This window comes from Poromitra crassiceps (genome assembly GCF_964638095.1).
Source record: "Poromitra crassiceps genome assembly, chromosome: 2".
NCBI classification, from domain to species: Eukaryota; Metazoa; Chordata; class Actinopteri; order Beryciformes; family Melamphaidae; genus Poromitra; species Poromitra crassiceps.
Window position 1 is genome coordinate 76,166,481 of NC_139624.1, and position 18,053 is coordinate 76,184,533.

At 44.6% G+C, this 18,053-nt stretch overlaps 1 protein-coding gene across 1 annotated transcript in view; it reads right to left on the reverse strand.

Annotated features, from left to right (window-relative positions):
- The window catches only part of LOC310796483 (contactin-associated protein-like 2), a gene marked incomplete at both ends in the record, with an annotated part of 775,066 nt that overhangs the window by 255,080 nt on the left and 501,933 nt on the right, over positions 1–18,053 (reverse strand). Inside the window, 2 exons of the mRNA XM_083658673.1 lie at positions 12,861–12,945; positions 16,645–16,760. Of these exons, the coding sequence (XP_083514799.1) occupies positions 12,861–12,945; positions 16,645–16,760 (201 nt within the window). The remainder of the gene's footprint in view (positions 1–12,860; positions 12,946–16,644; positions 16,761–18,053) is intronic.

Here is an 18,053-nt window from a genome sequence, read left to right on the forward strand (position 1 = left end):
CGGCAATTAATTGGCTCATTATGCGAATTACTCAAATTTCTCAACATGCAACTCTTAGCAACCAAGTTCAATTTCATCCACTTGGCCTATAGATGATATTCCATTCATAAAAGCTCATAGAAAACTACATTGCTGGGTCATATAGGGTTTCCAGTGCAGGGGTTTAATTTTGGTGGTCGCCATTTTGAAAGGCCAAGATGGCCACCATAGTGACTTTGAAAAAAATGGCAACATTGGTTTTGGGTTTCGTCACACTCTAAGCTTTCCAAAAATGTATAGTTTACAAACTCTCCAAAAATTTTGAACGAAAATACATAAGGACCTGGACTAGTAGTGCCCCCGACTGGAAACTGAGCTGCTGCTGTGGTCTGAATTTATTGCATTGTTTCATTCTGCTTTGCATTTACTGAGTGTGGTTCATTTACTGTTTGCATTTAATATTATTTGTGTCACGAAAATAACCGGGTTTAGGGTTAATTTGTGTTTTGCTCCATGTATCCTCTGTGTGGTTTTGACACTGGCAAACTTTTGACTGGACAAACCACTACAACATACATACACACATCTGCAATTTACACACACACACACACACACACACACACACACACACACACACACACACACACACACACACACACACACACACACACACACACACACACACACACACACACACACACACACACACACACACACACACACACACACACACTCCCAATGGATCACTGGTGAATAGATAGAATGAATACATTGAAACCCTCACATGCGCTGCTGCTCCCTTTGGGATAAAAGTAAGCGTGGAAACCCACACCCACACACACCCAGACACAACCCCCACACACACCACACACACGGACTTTGTTTATGCTGCATCAACAATTCTTCCTTAAGGACATGAAACCAATGCTATAATGCATGTTAGTCAGATTTAGGATGCTGTCAATGCAGTAGTGTGTGTGTATGTGTGTGTGTGTGTGTGTGTGTGTGTGTGTGTGTGTGTGTGTGTGTGTGTGTGTGTGTGTGTGTGTGTGTGTGTGTAGCACCTTTGGAGTGCACAGGGCCTGCCCTTCAGCATCAAGCATTTCAGTGAGTAGATGAGAAAAACAGAATAATAAATAAATAGATGATAGAAAAGAAAATAGATGACAGAATGATGACAGGGAAATAGTCTCTTAAAACAGACGGTTGGCTCTCGCAATTTTCAAATGCTTCCGCCTAAACGTCTGTACTTTCAGCAGGGGTAAGTTGGTCAAAAATGGAAAGGGAAACTCAGGGAAAACAATGAGCAATGATAGGGGGACATCCGTTTTCTCCCCCCAACTTCCTTTGTCCATGTTCTGTGGACGTGAATTATAGACTATAGACTACAGACTATAGGCTGTCTAAGCTGCATTCGCAAAATGTAGAAGATCCTAAACTAAAACTCGTACCACTGTTCCTTCAGGATTTGTAGTTGTCATAGACTGTGCTCCATAGTTGATTGCTCTATTGCTGACAAAAAGTGTGTTATTGTAAGTCGCTTTGGATAAAAGCGTCTGCCAAATGACGTAATGTAATGTAATGTAATGTAATGTAATGTAGAAGAGACAGACTGGCTTGAGAGACTAACAGGGAAAAGGAGAAGAGGTAAGGAGGGAGATAATATGAAATACTGTATGGAAATAAAATAGAAGTATAACTACTGTATACAATTGCATGTGACTTTGTGTGTGTGTGTGTGTGTGTGTGTGTGTGTGTGTGTGTGTGTGTGTGTGTATGTGTGTATGTATGTGAATGCGTGTGTGTGTGTGTAATTATGATTTAGATGCATGATTTAGGGGTGATGATGGGAATGCCCTGCTGCTAGAAGATTCAGTTGATTTCTGAGAGTCTCTACTCTTCGTGTATAGCTGTAGCTGTATGCAGCTGCTACTCTCTCAACTCCAATATGAAGGGAAAAAACACAGAACTAATCCTGAGCCTATTCACAGGGACAGTCTACTTTAGTCCCAGTGCCATTAACAAGTTGAATGTCTTGCGTTGTATTGTACTGCACACAGTGGCAGTAATAAAACCATTAGCAAATTGTTCACAATGTTATGCTCTTTTACATGGATAATAGACTCATTGTAGGCTCTTCATATTGACTGATGTCTACATTTGGCTGGAAAGAGCAAATGGAGGAAATGGTGGAGCACATTCTCTGTTTCAACCTGCTCTGAAATAACAACAACAAAAAACTATAAGCTTTTAATTAAAGCGGCAACATCTTTAAACATTAATATAGCATTGTCAAATTAATTATGACACTGTAATTGTAGATTTACTGTAAACAAATGAGACCATGGTTGAACTCTCAAGGCAGGGATATTTTTACTAGCCTACTAGTGTTACATTCTGATCACATCTCCAATAAACTCTGTGTTTGTGTATTTTGTCTTTTGCTTTACTGCAGGATAATCAAGTTGGCATGGATAATTCAAACAGAAAAGTATTATGTAAAGTGGTCGTGTAATCCTACATTTGAATTTAAATTTGCCACTTATGTGCTACAGAGATTTGCATGCTTTATTTTTTTCTAAATTGGAAAATGAAAATGTATTTCCCGAACTACAATATATTTCATGCGATTATACAATAATGGTCTTTATTTGTAATAAAACAGGGCGATACCACATTGGCCCATTTAACCCACATTGTCTGATGGGCGTATCAGAAGACTAGTGTATTCAGTATACTTTAGAACACCTCTAGCAAGCAGTTTCCGTGATGCCATTTGGTGTGCGTAACGCTCCTGCTACGTTCCAGCGTTTGGTTAACACTGTCTTGTCAGGCCTGTCGGGTTGTGAGGCATATCTTGACGATATTGTCGTCTATTCGACCTCCTGGGATCGGCATGTCCGACAGCTCAGGGCTGTTTTTGGGAGGTTGTGTGAGGCCAATCTTACACTGAACCTTGCCAAGTGTGAGTTTGGGCAGGGCACGGTGACTTATTTAGGCAAAATTGTGGGCCGGGGATCAGGTTAACGATTTTAAACGATTTTCAGACGGCAGCCCGTCTTTATTGTCACACAACACACTACAACACATGCATGCGGCCACTACACACACTCATGCTGATGGTGGCCGGTGAAATATGTCCTCTGCATTTGACCCATCCAGGCTTGTCCTTTCCTCCAGGGGGCAGGCCAGGAGCAGTGGTCGCTTTCTCGTACAGCGCCCGGGGACCAACTTCGGATGTTGTCGTCACTGGTCGGATGACGATGACGATCTGATCTTCTGCATGTTTTTAGTGGGGGGGTTATATACGGAGGAACCCCCTGGGGGAGCACGGGGAGAACATGCAAACTCCACACAGACAGAAAGGCCCTTACGACGAGATACCCCACCTGGGCAGTAGGCACTGAAGATATGGGGGGGAACACAACCACAGCGCCCACAGTGTCCCAGGCGAGAATCGAACTCAGGACCTTCTGACTGTGAGGCGACAGCTCTACCACTGAGCCACCGTGCCCCTTAAGCCTGTGCGCTCTAAGGTTGAAGCTGTCCTGTCATTTCCCGCTCCTGTCACTCGCTGTGGACTCAGGCGTTTTATGGGGATGGCAGGTTATTACAGAAATTTTTGCAGGAATTTTTCTGTGGTTGCAGTACCGCTTACCGATTTGCTGAGCCCGAAGGTGCCTTATAAGTGGTCTCTGAGCTGTCGGGATGCCTTTGAGGCCGTCAAGGCCGTGTTGACTCAGGCTCCAGTGCTTGCTGCGCCTAATTTTGAGCGGCCGTTCAAACTCGCCGTTGACGCATGCGATACAGGGGCGGGTGCAGTTCTACTACAGGATGATGATATTGAGCACCCAGTCTCGTATTACTCAAAGAAGTTTAATCGGCACCAGCGCGTGTATTCCACGATTGAGAAGGAGGCGCTTGCGCTCGTTTTGGCACGTGAACATTTTGAGGTGTATGTTGGCTCTTCTAGTGTGCCTACGCTTGTGTTTACTGACCACAATCCACTCGTGTTTCTGAACCAGATGCAGAATTCAAATCGGAGACTAATGAGGTGGTCTCTTTTCCTTCAGGCCTTCAATTTGGAGGTCAGACATGTCCGTGGAAAAGACAATGTCCTGGCCGACACTTTGTCGCGCTCTTTTTCTGACTGCTGAAATACCTCATGTTGCACTCCCGGTATTCGCCATCATAGGGTGGGGGTGTTGCGTGTGGCCATGGACAGTCCATAATAAACTTCACATGGTATGTATTATGTGGCACATTGTGTTTACATCCTGTGTTTATGCTGCTGGTTAATTGATATCCTCTGCTCCTCCTTACCTCAGAGCTTGATTGCTGATGCAGCTCTGCTGGAGGTATAAAGCTTGGATTATGCTTGACGCTTTGGCCGGCCGCACGGAAATGAGAGACACGGAATCCTGATGAGGAAACGTGTGAGCTTTTATACTCTGTGCGGGTTTCTGCTCGCGGAATTGAGCGCGAGTCTTGAAAACTCCACTTTGTCCGCCCAGCCGCGTCCGCGTAGTTACAAAATTCGGGGTGCGCACGGCCAGGCGAAAACCGTCCGCACGGAGCCTTGCGGAGGGGCGTGTCTGCTGATTTGACGTCACTTTTCCGCGCGGACACTTGCGTTCCTTGCTGATGCGGAAAGCATAATGAGCCCTTTAGCTGGCTTGCTGCTGGCACACAGTTAGTCTACACCTGGAATCCAGCCCAGCAGCACCTGTACATTTGGTTTGATCCTTTTTGCCCATTTCTTTCCTTTATTAGTCCTGGCACAATAGGTGCCAGGCTTTATTGTTTTAGTTTAACCTGGTATTTTGGTAGTGATGTTTTCGTTCTTAGTTTTAGTTTAGTTTATCCTAAATTATTCTTGAACGTTTTCAATTCTTAGTTTAACTCATTGAGTGCCAATGACGACTTTAGTCGTCAATTGCTTTAGTAACGTTGAGTGCCAAAGACGACTAAAGTCGTCAATTGCGTTTTTTGACGGTGGGACGTGCATCAAAGCCAGATCCATCTCCTGTGAAAGTATGGTGGCTGTTGAATGTGTAAAAGCTATTTTAGGGACCCATTAGGTGGCGACAGTGCTCTCCAGATTAGAGAAAGGCCAGGAGAAAAGAGAGAAGAAGTAATGGGGAAACGGAAATCGCATCGATATGCATGAAGCATAACGTTAGCTGTGCCTGTGAACAGCAGTCAATCTGCTGCCACAGCCCCTCCGTCTCCGCTGCAATAGCCCCTCCATATGATTTAGTTGGCGACACCAGCGTCTTTCTGAAAAGTTACATTATTCTCAGCTGGGAGCCGGCGACACGATGTGAAAAAGCGGGGGGATGCAGCGTGCAGTGCAGAGTCAGAGCAAAAGCAGAGCGAGAGCAAACGCAGCAGCCCAGAGACACTCCCAAGGCGGAGGAGGAGGGGGGTGGGGCACGCAGGGCAGCAGAAAGCCCAGAATCGGACGCAGCTTCACAGCTCACAACTGAAACCCCAGAAACGAGCGAGCCCGATCCACACTGCCCCGACGAGCGGCCGCCATCCAGGCAGCAGACTCGCCTGACACATGCAGCACTCAGAGCGAGCAGCAACATCATGACACACCCACGGAGGAGGAGTTTGCAGTAGAGGGGGGGTGGGGGTGCTGTTATATTGAAGGAAATTACTGTTCAGATGTTTCAGGTCAGAAAATATTAGTTTCAGAGTCAGTGATTTGCTTGAAATGCTATATTTCACAAAAGGCTCAATATCTCAGCTTCTAGATGGAAACGCCAATTTTTTCTGTTTTTGACCTATCTTCTCCGGCTGATAAGTAAAGAACGGAAAATGATATCAATAAACTTTTTTTTGCTGCTGATACAATAGAGTCTCATCGTTCTTTGTGTGTGTTCGGTGTTTACATAGTAATATCACACAATATTCTGTGGGCCTCGAGAAATCACTGAAAACGCTCTGAAACTCTGGCACTGGGAGCGTCCGTTCTCCAAAAGTGGCTGGCACTCAATGAGTTAAAGGAGAATTTCGGTTTTTTTGAACCTGGACCCATCTCCTGGCATTAATTATGATTTGACCACTCACCTAGCGATGTCCGCGGCGTTTCTGGCCGTCCTAGCATTGTTTTGAGATCAATAGCGTCCAAGTCAGTTGTAAAATGGAGCTGATTTGGGGCCAAGTGTGAGCCTGTCTTTCCTGCATCTAAATAGCTATTTTTATTCCCGTTTTCCCCAAATATCGTCATAATGTGATCCCTCAACATCCACCAGAGTTATATTTCGCCCCAGGCCATTTCCTGGAGTCACACAGGGATCAAATTACCTCAAACGTGATCTCGGTCACCAAGTCTCGTGAAGTCCCGCGATACTTTCCTGCCGACTGGCCAACTAACAGGTAGGACGCTTTGCGGTGGTGGTTTTAGCGTAACCTATGTGGGGTTTGGCGTAACCTATGTGGGATTCGAAATAACGAAGGTTATGCCAAACCCCACATAGGTTACACTAAAACCACCACCGCAAAGCGTCCTGCCAGCCCTGCCAAAACAACGCTAGGACGGCCAGAAACGCCGCGGACATCGCTAGGTGAGTGGTCAAATCATAATTAATGCCAGGAGATGGGTCCAGGTTAAAAAAAAACGAAATTCTCCTTTAAGGAGAGGGGCTGGCTTCGACGGCCCTATATGGGCCAGCCCAGACCACTCTCCCTTTTGCTTATTTTGGCCGAACTGCCAGGTTATTTTGTTTTATGGTTTTGGGCTCTTTTTTCTTGAAGACTTTGGGGAAGGAAATAAAAAACAACAATTATTTTGATTATTGTGCTGGCGTACTTTTATGTTGTGTTCTCCACTTGAGCCTTGTTTTATTTATGTATGTGGAGGCCGTAACAAAGGCCTGTCAAAGGCCTTGGATGCATCAATACAACAGATGCATACAGTGTAACTTTGGTAACTATTTCCTTGAAAGCATAAATACACATATCAGAATAAACACTTGAGGATCACAAAAGGCACTTACTTGAGTCCATATATACTGTATATATATAGACATTAGGGGCCCTCACTCAGCTTGGGGCCCTGGGTGGTCAGAAGCCCGGCTACACTATAGACTCATTCTGCCTTTCATTTACTTGTTCCATCGACTTAGAAAAGAAGTTTTGGTTTTCAATTTGATCCCAGTCTTCCATGATCAAATAACGATGTGGCGATGTGTAATTTCCAAGTGTGAATGTGAACAGGGCACTCCTGAAAAAGAGAGCATTGCTCTCAGTGAGACTCCCCCTGTATAAATACTTTTTTTAAGTAATTAAACTTCTCAACTAAACTTGATTTTTCCTTCTGCTCGAGCAGATTTCAAGATGTGTCCTTCTGTTCCTCTAGTTGTTGAGCGAAAACAGTTTGTGCACTTTGCACTAACTCCGGGCAGATTGTTGTTGAGCCAAAACAGTTTGTGCACTTTGCACTAACTCTGGGCAGATTGGGAGCAGGGAGGAATCGACAGGCTGGGGCACATCATGGATCGCTGCAGCCAGTGGGCATCAGCATGGACAGCTCACTTCCTGGCAATGGCAGTGCGCGCGCACACGCACACGCACCCACACCCACAAACAAACACACACACACACACACCCCCACACACACCCCCACACACACACACACACACACACACACACACACACACACACACACACACACACACACACACACACACACACACACACACACACACACACACACACACACACACACACACACACACACACACACACACACACACACACACACACACACACACACACACACACACAGCAGACCAAACAACTTCCTCCAGCCATGGGAATCTATGGACTGGGTGAGTTTGTGTGACTGAGAGAAAAAGACACACACATAGGGAAAGGAAGACAGAGATAGAGAGAAAGAGGATAACAGAGTGAAAACAAGAGAGAGAACAGAGAGAGAGAGACAATGAGATGGGGGGGGGGAGTTGCTCTTGCAAACACCGTATTACTCCTACTTAATGTACTGTAAAGTCTTATACTCTTCTCCTTGGACACGGCCCCCGTGTGCCTGTAAGCTGTAAGTGTGGCACTCAGGTAGACAGACAGAGAGCACTGTAAGACACTGTTAGACACACAACTCTGTCAGCACAACATATGACAGCATTATCCCAGGCAATGACGCATCACCGCGGCGACAGCCAGCCAGAGAGCGCACATTATGGGATGTAAATCATTTGGGCTTCTGTCTTGATGGCTAGCACTTTGTTGCTCTATTTCTCATAGTGAGTCTCCCTCATTAAAAACCTATCTCTCTCTCTCTCTCTCTCTCTCTCTCTCTCACTCGCAAAACTCGCCCGCCTATTGAGCGGCTCTCATCAAGTGAGTGAAAAGAAAGAAAGAACAAAACTTAAGGTTATGTATATAACCCCGGTTTTATGAATAATATGAGTGAGTTGACTCAGCTATGGGAGCAGACCTCTCTGCCACCTACAGAAGCATCATACTTAATCTACACCAATATATACCCTCATATTGGCTCAGTGGTTAGCGCTGCTGCTAACCCCGGTCCACCCCAGGTCCTTTCTGTGTGGAGTTTACATGTTCTCCCTGTGTTTGTGTGGGTTTCCTCTGGGTGCTCCTGTTTCAAAAGACATGTACTGCATGTTAGGTTTAATACTCCTGTCAGTGTGTGCGGCACAGGCAGTTGTAACTGGAGTAACAAAGGACAGCAGTTGAAAATTAGCCACCTGGCTAACACTGGCGTATGAATAAATAAATAAATATTGGGGTCAGATGAAAATGTCATTTTTCAAGTCAGGGGGGTGGGCTGTGCACCCTGACTCGTATAAGCAAGCTTAATAGCCTCCACAACCGAATGCGAGCGGTACGGCTTGGAGATGGGCTTGCCCAAAGAGGGGCTGGCACAGGAGATGTACAGCTGATGATCACCCTTCCTGAGCATAAACTCTGAGCCTGTTGCTTACCCTAGAGGAGCAATGAAGGTCACTAGAGTGATAGGAGAACAAGAACCCACAACCTTAGGCACAAAGGCCGGGTTGGGGACCATAGTCACCCTTTCCATTACCTGGGGCAAACTGAGTGCACGAGGGGTGACATTACTGTGTGGCAGAGTCCTGCGCGGGTCTGATTTTCAAGACCCGGTTCCGCCCGGCCCCGCGACGTGCAGTACCGACTCCGCTCCGCGAACCCGCACATATGATCAATCAAGTACCGCAACCCACCCCGCCCCGAAGACATGAGACTCGCGCTCTGATCCGGAACCACATATATATAATAACCGTTAATCTGGAGTGCAAACATTTTGTAGTGAACCTAACGAAACTACCACAGTTTCACACGGGAGGCGAAAAGCAGTCTTTCTGGCCGAGACTCGTCAGCTGATGTACGTTAATTAGCTTTTAGCAGCTGCTAGCTGACTAACCAGCTGGATAGCTCTGCTATCAGACACAGACAGTAACTTACAGCAAGCAAAGTCACTTACCAGCTATTTCCAATATGTCCAGTATAATCCATACTGCCTTTATGATTGCTGTTGGAGGAACGTAAATCCACGTTGGGATGAGACCTCTCCACTTTCACGCTATCCATCCATGACATGTTGTTGCCTGTTGCTATGAAAACAGCCAGTGTGTATGTTTGACTGTAGTGGAAGCTAACGTTAGCCTACTATATTATCTGTCCGACTGGTATTGTCTCCAATCAATCACCTTGACTGCAGCTGAGTTTTGAATGTTTTGTGCAGTCCATATAGCGTCACACATTGCACAGTATGCGCATACTTGAAACGATGCCGGTTATGTAAACAAAGTGAAAACGTGTGTCAGAAACTTTTCTCCTCTTCGAGTCTAGACTCAGCCCTCAGTCTTAATCCGTTTCACTCCTGTAAGACTGAGAATATTACTATTTAAATCTTTGCATAACGTTAGGTGGCGCTGTTGGAAGCCTTGCATCGGAGAACCAATCATGAGTGTTGTGGGCGGGCCTGCTTTCTGGGGGCAGTGACGCTCATGTCTCGCAAAACATCGCCGCGTTTGCGGAGAAACATATTAATCACTTAGAAACAAACATAACCTGTTAATAGGACGTGTTTCATCCGGCCCCGGCGGCTAGAGGTCTTTCCCCCAGCGATAAGCCAGACTCCCGAGGCTAACGTTACAGAGCCTGCTGATGACTCACAGTAGCAAGCGGACCACTTCCGGTTAGGAAACATTATTGTAAAATAAACAACAGCTATAAATTTTGTTTGGAGCATATCAGCTTCATGCTCTGTGTTAGGACTATGATAAATGGCATTGCCGCTACCAAATAAAATTCTAATAACAAATGTAGGCGTGTCTGCTGCCGGCCGTTCGCGCCGGGCTCGGACAGACAGTTTCTGACAGTGAAATTCCCAGACGTTTGGTGAGCTGCGCCACCAAACGTCTGGGAGCCGAGACTACTTCGAGTCAGACCAGCTGCCAGACACACCCCATGCCAGACACAACCCCTGCCTCCATCTGAGTGCAACAGAAAAACATACATGGCTCATACGTTGTCATTGTTCCCCCCGTCCGCATTTAGTTAATTTTTACCCGCCGCCGGACCCACCAATTTACAGAAGTGTATTTTTTACCCGCCCCCCGCGTCTTTTTTTCGGGTACCCGGCGGGGCCCGGCGGAACCCCGACCCAGTGCAGGACTCTGCTGTGTGGTGAGTGTGTGAGAGAGAATGGAAAGAGAGAGGTGAGAGAGAGATAAAGGGAATATGTGAAAGAGCTAAGGAGAGAGTCAAACAATTAGGAAAATGACTGCCTAAGTTCCAAATTAGGGAGTCATTGCAGGCAGAATACAATTGCCACTCGTTTAGCTTCAAAATGCCAGCCCCAGTGTAATATATGAGATCTGAATGAGAGTGCGTCTGTGTGTAGCCGTGTGTGTATGTGTGTGTGTGTACACACATGTGTGTGTGGTTCACTATAAATGTGGCTGACAGTATAATTTGATGAAAGTTGACAGCTAATTTATGAACCATATTTTGGGGTAAATGATTTTTCCCTTATCAGTCATCCTCGATTGGTAATTGGATTTCCCCAACTTCCCAGGTACACTAGTGCATTACTGGTTAATGAAGGACTGCCTGTGTGTGTGTGTGTGTGTGTGTGTGTGTGTGTGTGTGTGTGTGTGTGTGTGTGTGTGTGTGTGTGTGTGTGTGTGTGCGTGCGTGTGCGTGTGTGTGTGTGTGTGTGTGTGTGTGCGCACACATGTGTCTGGAGGAGTGTGTGGGAGTGTGCGTGTATCAGACTGTTCGTAGGTGTACCGGTGCCATCTTTTCTTTTTGCAGTGGTTAATTGCAAAGTTTTGGTCTGCTGCACTAATACCCAACTATTACTAAGCAGCTATCGCAACATACCCAATCAATCAATCAAGCACTATGGATGGGCAGACGCATGCACGCACGAGTGCACGCGCGCGCGCGCACGCACACACACACACACACACACACACACACACACACACGTACGTCTCCCTTCGACGTGACAGACTAAATAGGAAGCTCTGACAAAGCCAGAAGAAAAGAGAGTGCAGTGATGTTCCCTTCTATCTCACTGCACACCCACGTCTGTCTCTGTTACTTGACTGCATGAACAAACAACTAACATAGAACCCAACCCGGCTTAGCTCAGTCACATCAGAGCCAAACCCATCGAGTCCAAACAAATCACTGTAATCTAAATGAATCTATTCCCAAATGAAACCAAGCAGGCCAAAACTCACTCTCTATTTCAACAAAGTAAGCTAATGTAACCTTCCATAGTTCTAACGCTGGGTTAGGCCTGAGCAATATGGACCAACAATTATATCTCTGGATTTTTAGGCTGAATGGCGATACACAATTTATCTCTGGATTTTCCATGAAGTGGACTAAATGTTCAGTTGTTCAGTTCAGTTGTGTGTTCACAAACTATTTACACAATGAGAGAAAACTCTACTGGTTAAGGTCAGTATGAACTTACAACATAATATTCGTTTTACCTTGCCGTGAATATAAGCCAGTGAATATAACACTGTGGAGTCCTTCCGCTTCCTGGGATCCATCATCAGCCATGTAATGGTCTAAAATGGGAGCTGAACATCAGAGCTCTCACCAAGAAGGCACAGCAGAGGATGTACTTTGTGTGGCAGCTGAAGAAATTCAAAGTGCCAAAAGGCAACAATGGTGCACTTCTACACATCCATCGTTGAGTTCATCCTCACCTCCTCCATCACCGTCTGGTATGCTGCTGCCACTCTCATAGACATTAACAGACTGCAGCGCATCATCCGCTGTGCTGAGAAGGTGATCGGACGCAACCTGCCACCCCTTCAGGACCAGTATTTGGCAGGTTACTTTCAAAATCTAATATACTACATATTACTAGTTACGTTAATTTGAAAGTAATAACTTACTTTACAATATTACTGTCTCTGTAGAGTAACGTGTTACTTACTACGCTACTTTTGCATTACTTTCACCAGTAGCAGAATGACATCGCCGCCCTGGAACCCTCCCAAAAAATAATTTCAACCATCTTGAAGTCAGTGTAAATCATAAAAAATGCTAAATGTTATTATTTTCCTTTGTTATTGTCATCTATAGTGGCTATTTGCATAAAACACCAACTAACACAGTTAATCAAACAATGTTTGATTAATTGTGCGTATTAATTGTGCGGAATCCTGTCTGTTTTTGTGGTTGATACTCTGAATTTCACATCAAATTATGAATATATGACATGCTATATGCTACTTTGTTGGGCTTTGAAACAGCAACAAAAATCAGACTGTAATCCCCATGTGGCAGCACTATACACTGCAAGTCAGTGGAGGAGAAGAGCTACACACTGCAGCCTTTACCTGGAGTGTTGAGCAGTCTGGACATGCGGCAGCTGTAGGAGATCTGCTGCTGACAGTGTTCTGCACTGGTAGTGATGGCTGTCACCTGGGAAACACAAACACGGATATATCATTTTCATTTAATCTTACTCAGCCAGACAGCTCAATCTTCTGTAAGAACAAACTATTCAGCTGCAAAATGGAACACAGTGTTCTTTCTGTAAGGCTGTGTTGCCTCCTTTGATTTACAGGAGCTGAAAATGGATCGAGCGATTCATACAAAATTGAGAGCATAATTAGGGGATGAATCAGGACATGCCACTTAGTTCATGTCATCTAATGGAATGCAGTGGCTATGTACACAGTGCAGCTAAATGTGGTGTCACTCCTCCTTAATCCTGTTCACTTAATGCACAGTCCACTTTTGAAGTAGAGTGACAACCACATTCTACAACCGCACTAGGGCCGTCAATCTTCCTCTATAATCACATTCGAATTTCAACGCTTTATTTTTCTTTCTTTCTTTCTTTATTTTCAACTTTTCATAACAATGCACAGACAAGACAAAAGAACATGCTCAGACACAGGAAAAAAACAAAAAAACAAACATATTATTGACATTCACTATTACGTGATTACCAGCCGTATAAGGTGCTTATGTGCTTGTGAGAGATATTGTTCGTGGGATCCCACACAAGGGGTCCATGATAAAACAGCCAGGTGAGTCACCCGTCACCCCTAACCTCATCAAGGTAGGCTAGAAACGGATCCCAAATGGTTTAAAACTTTTTAAGTGAATTGGTCCTCAGAAACGTAAGTCTCTCCATCCGTATAACAGAGGTCATGTCCATCAACCACAGTTGGAAAGAAGGTGAAGAGGACTTCCATTCCTTCAGAATTAGTTTTTTTTAGCAACAGTTGGCCCCTGTGTTAGAGACTGTTGCACAGCTGTAGCGAAGTTCAGAGAGGACTCCAAGCAGCTCAAGATGGCGAGTTCTGCCTCCGGCGGGAGGGTTATTTTGTAGGCCTTAAGAGTACCAGTCAAATATTTTGGCCCAGAATCCCATCAGTGAAGGGCAGAACCAGAAGGCATGAGACATAGTGCCCTCTGACACCTGACACCTGTCACACAGTGGTGAGATAGAGAGGGTAGAGGGGGAGATCTTGTGCAACTCATGCTTAGAATTAGGGATGGGCATCAATAATTGAAAATCGATAATTGATCGTTAAGGAATCATGTTGATCATGTGGAATTTTGATCGAATTATTATTTAAAAAAATTGCGGGCTAGGTTCGGGTAGAATTCTTTCCTCCTCTCCCCTCTCCATTGCACAGCCAACGAACGTGAGGTGTAGCTTCGTATTAGTCTCTAGTTTTCTGGCTGGGCGGGGTCCTTCAACACTGTTGAACACTGTTTTTAACATGAGGAATTCACACCGGCATGCGCCCGGGAAACAAAGAAACGCACCCAGTGGTCTGTGGACCTGATTGAGGCCGTGTATAAACATTAAACTTCATACAGTTCTTTCCTAATTTTCAACCAAGTGTGAGTAACGTTACACATGTTCAAGTGAATTCAAGTCATTTAGCAGCAGCCAGCATGGCTGGGCATGGATTTAACTGTCCAAAATTATAAATTTTATCCTTTTCCTTTGTTATTGTCATCTATAGTGGCTATTTGGATAAAAACACACAATTTGATTAGGAAATTATTGTATCTTTATAGATTTATTATTATTATTATTATTATTATTATTATTATTAGTTATTTAAATGTGCTTTGATAAAGACAAATTTTACTCAATTTGTATAATATTACTGAAATCCTATTGGTAATAGTTATATTACTGAGTTACTGCTAAAAGTAATATACATGTAATATGTTACTTTTGTAATGAGTTACCCCCAACACTGGTAGCAACAGCCATCAGCAATTTATTGAAAGTTAACGTTAGCTATCAAATTACAGTTAGCCTAACAGAGTATTAGGGTTAGCCTACTAGTGCTACCTACTTCCGCCAGTTGAGAAAGGAGGAAGTAGTGTCTGTTGCTAGGTAACAGGCATCAACGTTGATAACCGATGTTGGATTGGGTACTTAGACATACTGTAAGATAGGATTTAGTAAGATAAGAAAGGCTTTCTAAACGTAGTTAGGATTTGCTTCTGTGATACGAATTCATGAAAATTCCTACCTTAAACTAGTCCTATCCTAACTTAAGACTTAAGATAGGACGTTTCTGTAATATGGCCCCTGAACCACAATGGACAACAGGTAAGTGACGTAAGGCACAACACTCATTACGTTACACAACCTTGCCATTGTTCATGTGGGGCAAAAAAGAAAGAAAGCAGTTCAATAGAAGGCTGCTGTGGTCAGAGCAGGAGAGAAATATTGTTGTGTTCCACACACAGCACATCGCTTAAAAGCACCCGGTTCATATGAAGAAGGAGAATAGGACAATCTGTTGGTGGTGGTTTATCAAAACTTGATGAATACAGTGACTACGTTTACATGCACACAATATTCCACTATTATTCGGAAAATGTCAATATTCTGAATTTGATAAGGGTCATGTGAACAGCATATTCCAGTTGCATTTTCCAAATTTGCCCTTTTTCCGAATTTAGCATTTTCCGATTAAGACATCTGGGTTATTCTAGTATTATTTGTGTTTTAGGAGGATTCTTTGATCATGTATACAGCGCATTCAGAATATGCGTCTCAATCAGGGTTTTTCCCGCAGTTTGCGACGCATGTTGCCTGTTTGTGGTCAACTGATGTGTGCTAGAAAGCTCTAGAAGAGGCGATATAATCATAATCCATCATCTCTGGCATGCGAAAAGAAAATCCCACATTTCTGATCGGGAGGAGATGAGAAACAGAAAATCGCAATCTCTCTCAAAAAGAGAGAGAGATTTAAAGAGAGAGTGCTGCCCACGGAAGTCCACAATGCTTGCGAGCCTGCGAGGTAATAACATAGGCTACTAGCCTACTTTTTATGAAAGACTTGGATGCGGAACGCCAAACTTTTCAGCAGCAAGCTCTTGAAATGGACCAAGTGATGCTCGTAAGAATAGTGCTACTCTGTTTATTCTCAACAGAAAAACTCCACCTACCTGCATCTCTCTCTCCCCCCCCCCCCCCCCCCTCCCTCACGTGTCGGGGAGGGCGAGCTACGGCTGCATGTAAACGGGAATATTAGTGGATTATTCATTTAGTCGGAATATTGTCATTTTCCGAATATGGGCAAAAAGCGGAATATTGTGTGCATGTAAACGTAGTCAATGACACCTCATGTTTTTGTGAAGTGAATTATTATTTTTTGGACTGGTTGGAAATTGAGAGAGGAGAAAAGGGCACCATTATCATCGTCAGTTTCCAGCAGTAAGAAGTGTATTTGTATATGTTTATAGATGTATATGTGCCATGTGGTGATGCTTTTATCCAAAGCTCCTGATATCAATGTGAGTGTGGATACTTTCAGCAATGGGTCCCCAGTGGGAAACACACCCTAACCTTGACGTTGTTAGTGCCATGTTTGTTCTTGTTGCTCATTAGAAGTCGGCCTGGATGAGTTTCAGCTGGATGCCTAAAATATAAAATGCAAATGTGATGCTGCATCATTAACCTGACTCTGTATAATGAGTGACTGTGTGTGTGTGTGTGTGTGTGTGTGTGTGTGTGTGTGTGTGTGTGTGTGTGTGTGTGTGTGTGTGTGTGTGTGGGTGTGTGTGTGTGTGTGTGTGTGTGTGTGTGTGTGTGTGGGGGGGGGGGGGGTGTGTGTGTGGGGGTGTGTGTGTTACCTGGTCCATAGAGGCGCTGTAGTTGACCTGTAGGATGGTGCGTCTCTCTCTGCTGGATCCACTCACTGTAGTCTGGGCTGGCAGGTTGTTTATCACTGTGGTCCACACCTTGTCCTCTACACACACACACACACACACACACACACACACACACACACACACACACACACACACACACACACACACACACACACACACACACACACTGTTATATCTCATTCAGAGAAGAGATTATAATAACATCAGTCTGAGAGGAGTTTTCAGCCCGTTCTCATCCAGGAGCCACGCTTTGTCAAGCACCTTTAGCGACGTCCTTACCACTTTGGGAAGCCTATGTGGTTTGATAGAAAGCAGCACGCAACTTTGGGTTTAGACAAAGGTCAAGCATGCCCTGGGGCACGTCCTCCAGTACGGTAGCGTCGCTTGGGAGACGGCTTATCTTTGGTCTCCGACCCCCTTGGGGTCAACATAAACATTCTAAATTGACCCCCTTTAGGGGTCGGAGACCCCTGGGGTCAAAGACCCCTAACCACACCCACCCAATACCTAAACACCACCCCCCCCCCATATCCTATTTTCCCACTTGTCAAGTTTCAATGATAGTATGTACAGTATATGTAGGGCTGCCACGATTATCGCATTATCACGGTTATACAAAAAGTCACACCCACCAAGCTGATTATTGCATAATCTCTTTTTTATTTTTTTGCTTGTAAAGGTTATGTGTTCTGAAATAAATGCAATATTAGTTTTTAAATAATCATTATAATTGTGTGGCATATCTTTTTCCACGTCATGTGATGGAAATTTCCACTCAGCAATTGCCAGTTTTCTGATCGGACAAAGTGCTTTGATCTGCTGGGCACGGAGGAAGTCTTTGATTTGCTGGCCGCAATGAAAAGGGGGAAGCGCTGGCGGAAAAACAAATCGATACAATTCTCAAACTAATTACTGTACTGCATATGTTGGATTTAGTCTAAAATAATCAGCAGAAACTAATATAAAAAGCTCAGAACGAAAATGTGTTGCTGGTGAACAAATTTCCTCTTTAAAGAGCACATCATTCAGCCGTGCCTACCTCACTCCACAGTCTGCAACACGTTACAAGAAAGACTGACAGGTCAGGAGGAAAAGCAGCGTTTGCAGCACAAACGCATCTGGTGTTCATGAGTTTGAGTTTGAAGCAAAGTCAACACAGCTGAAAACAGCGTAAAGTTACCAGAAGGGGAAAGACTCCGCAGGTGAAGTACATGGGACAAAACAGGACAACAGAAACATGTACACTAGTACTGCAGCGAATGTAACGAACATGTAGGAGAGCGGAGGAGGAGAGTTTGATTTTGACGCTATGTGGCTGATTCGTGTGTAGCAGTGTGTACGGTGTTTGCTGTGTGTGTGTGTGTGTGTGT